The sequence below is a fragment of the Morone saxatilis genome, unplaced genomic scaffold, assembly GCF_004916995.1.
Source record: "Morone saxatilis isolate NCDOM2014 unplaced genomic scaffold, NCSU_SB_2.0 Contig7, whole genome shotgun sequence".
NCBI classification, from domain to species: Eukaryota; Metazoa; Chordata; class Actinopteri; family Moronidae; genus Morone; species Morone saxatilis.
In genome coordinates this window covers 14,979,909-14,983,305 of record NW_023340246.1, presented here as the reverse complement: position 1 = coordinate 14,983,305, position 3,397 = coordinate 14,979,909, and the positions used below count along the sequence as shown (strand labels likewise).

Genomic DNA, 3,397 nt, shown 5'->3' with positions numbered 1-3,397 from the left:
ATTGTATGGTGTTTGTGTAGCTCTGGAATGTGTCTCATTACTATTTTCCATCTCCACCCCTTGCAGGAAGGAACGAGTGGCAAAACAGCTCTTCATCTCGCCGTTGAGCTGCACGACATCACGTCAGTGACGCTGCTGCTTAACAAGGGAGCCAATGTGGACGCTGCCATGTTTAACGGCTGCACACCTCTGCATCTCGCAGTGGGGAGACAGGACGCAGACATTGCCAACCTCCTCTGCCAGTCTGGCGCTGACAAAATGCTGCGAAACATGGAGGACGAAACGGCGCTGGATCTGGCTGACGGCAATGATGATGTAAGTTTTTGTGACTAACAGTTACAGGTGCATCGGAGGAAACTGCCAGGGATGGACCATAGAGCTCCACTGTATTATAAAACAGGAGTTCCCAAACTTCCTCTTGCACAAACACTGGATGTCAGATATTTAGCTTTTCCTATAATCTGACAGCAATGAACAATTAGTAAAAACTTGACCTTCAGATTCTGGCCTCTATTTCCTTTTGACCCATCCAGATTTCTGGGGGTCGGTGGTCGGTGTGAATTTTGAGCTGAATCGTAAGGTTGAACAATCTTAACATTGTCTGGAGCCTCAGTGTGGGAAGGAACCTTTTTTTTGATTAAAAAAAAAAAAAAATGTATTTGAGCTGACGTTTTGTAGTAAGTTCTGATTTGATCTGTATTTACTTATTGTCTAGAGAAATATACCACGAGATAAATCTTAATTCCCTCTGACAAAGAGATTGATTCTGCTTAACTGAACACTGATAGTCTATTGGCTCAGTTACTTTGCTTCCTTTCGCATGCCTCTGTGAAGGGGTTGGAACAAAAAGCCGCCTCAATGTAAGTGCCAAGCTTTCTGTCAACATTTTCAACGTCCATAAGAAATTCTACCTCTTGATGACATTAACCTAATTTTAATGACTAAGAATGGAACATTCAGATCGCATTGTTTCATGATTTCTCAAACTTTATCAGTGCTACGATTGCATTTGTATCATAACATGTTTATATCTCTGAAAATGTGGCCTTTCATTGTGCAGAAAGAACTCGATCTGAGGCTAAATTAATCATCCATTTACTAACAGTATGCTGCCAAAAAGGCCTGCAAACTTATAAAGACAAACTAATTAACCCCTCACTATTTGTTAAGAAACTGGTAGCCCACATAGAAATGTAATATGTAACGCACAGTGCAGCTTCACCTTTTTGATTTGCTGGGTTTGCTTCTTCATATTGTGAGACCGTTTTCACTATTTATCTCATCTTTAATCTGCAATAAACTGTTAATGTTCTTTGAGGTGTAACTACACTGCTGATTCTAGTTAATATAAGCAGTTCATTTATTTTGTAATAAAAATAAAAAATAAAAAAACATATTGTGCTCTCTTCTGGTTAAATTTCAACCTTCTTGTTTACGTGTGTCAGTGGTATGAGTGTTTGTGTGCTTCATAAAAAATATTTCAGACATGCAAACATACAGTCATGTGATGAGTATGATATGTATAGGGTAGACTGTAATGAGCAGACTTCATGACAAAGCTATCTCATTTAAAAAAAAACCCTAGTTCTTTTATTTATTTCCTGTTAGTTGCTTTTGTAAGGTGCCTCTTTTGTTTGCCTGTAAGTGGTTTCTTCCTGATGGCTCCTTTAATACAATGACTGGAGCGCTGGAAATTCCACTCTGCTGTATCTCGTTCTATAAGCACGTGAGCATGATGGGTTGAATAATAAACTGGCCAAACCTCCTCACTTCATGTTCATATTGGATATTTGCCAAAATAACTCAACGCTTTACTTAATCTGAGGCAATTAACATTAGCTCTGGACAGGTAAGCGGTGTTGTAAGGGCGTGACAGTGGGCGCTTTATGTTCACAAACAGAACTTATTATGGTGTCATCTTCTGAACAGACTGTGGTCAACAGCTAGAACAGAGAGTTTTGAAACTTTAGCTACTTCCCCATTGAGCCTATGTTATGGAGCTATTTGTGTTATATATAGTGTAGGTCATGCTGGTGTTGCCATAGGCTACGTTAAAAACTGAAAGGTGTTGTGAAATCTTAGATAAGCCAGTTTCACCCATTATGAAGTACTCTACTGCGTACTGCGGTATAGTAATACACAGTTAAGACTGATGGTGGCATTAGTTGTGTCTTTTAAAGGAACTCTGTTGTTATTAGTAATACAATTTATATCAATCTTCAAAATAGAAGAGATTTAATAATTCTCTGCTTTTAGGTAAATTGGAAAAAAACATAATTGGACAACAATGTCTGAATTTCCATCATTACAGAGAGGTACATTTGTCATTATATATGAAGTGCTGTAATATAGTATAGTTTTAACATGCTGTAGCAAAGTGTAATTAACAACAATAATGATGGCTGCATTCCAATTAATGTGTCAGCTATTAAATGCAACAGACCCATAGTTAACATTATTAACTCCGCCTTACAGTTTCCTCTGTGCGGTAACAATACTCATTATGCAGAATGACCCCTTTCATACTGTTGTATTTATTATGTGTATTATGTTATTTTATCATTAAATTAAGGCATGATAATTCAATATTATAGCTAGTAATGGTTGGGTAGTTTCATTTAGAGTTGGAGTAGATTTCTATCTCAACTTCACCTTCTTCCAAGGTGCACGGAAAGAACTTGTGCAGGCCACGAGCCAAGGAAGTGCTGGTCTCACAATAAAGTTGCTCTTTATCCTCCCAAGTGTTCCTGGAGCGTTAATCTTTTGCTTTACAGCTTTATGTCACTACAGCTACATCCATACTGCCAGCCTTACCGCTCAATTCTGTTTTATTGCTTAGATCTTTTTTTTTTTGTTCACATTACTTTTTTAAATGTGGCCCATATGAGAGTCTGGTGTGAACAGGTCACAGTCCTGAAGTGACCCGCATGAAAAATGTCAAGTCTGTGACAGAGTAATGTTAAAAAGTCATGTGAATTCTGATATGATTCACACTTGAGGTCACACTGCCAAAAACAATCAGACCTGTATTTGATGTGGGCCACATATGAAAGTGGTCTGAATCAGAACTGAAAATATCAGATTGCAGGTGATTTGTCATGTAGAAAAATCAAGATCTGACTCACATATGAGCAAAAAAAAAAGAGAAATAAAATCAGTTTAGGGACAGTTTAAACGTGACCTTCACATCATCATCTACCTAGTATTTATTTATCTGATTTATTCTAACTCTTTTCACATGATTTTATGCTGTGTTTCCTTTCTTGAATGTATTAAAGCATCATGCACAGCACTTTGAATGGCTTTTGTGTGTACAAAACGTGCTCTACCAATAAACGCGCCCGGCCCTTGCAGTAACTCCTCCACGCCGATAGGGGCAGGGCCGCCGGGTGGGCGC

The 3,397-nt window shown here is 38.4% G+C and overlaps 1 protein-coding gene across 1 annotated transcript in view; it reads left to right on the top strand.

Annotated features, from left to right (window-relative positions):
* Positions 1-1,406, top strand: part of nfkbie (nuclear factor of kappa light polypeptide gene enhancer in B-cells inhibitor, epsilon) — an 8,136-nt gene extending 6,730 nt beyond the window's left edge. The window contains exons 5-6 of the mRNA XM_035678405.1: positions 67-315; positions 501-1,406. Coding sequence (XP_035534298.1) covers positions 67-315; positions 501-524 — 273 coding nt within the window. The 3' untranslated portion in view covers positions 525-1,406. The remainder of the gene's footprint in view (positions 1-66; positions 316-500) is intronic.
* The last annotated feature ends 1,991 nt before the right edge of the window (positions 1,407-3,397 follow it).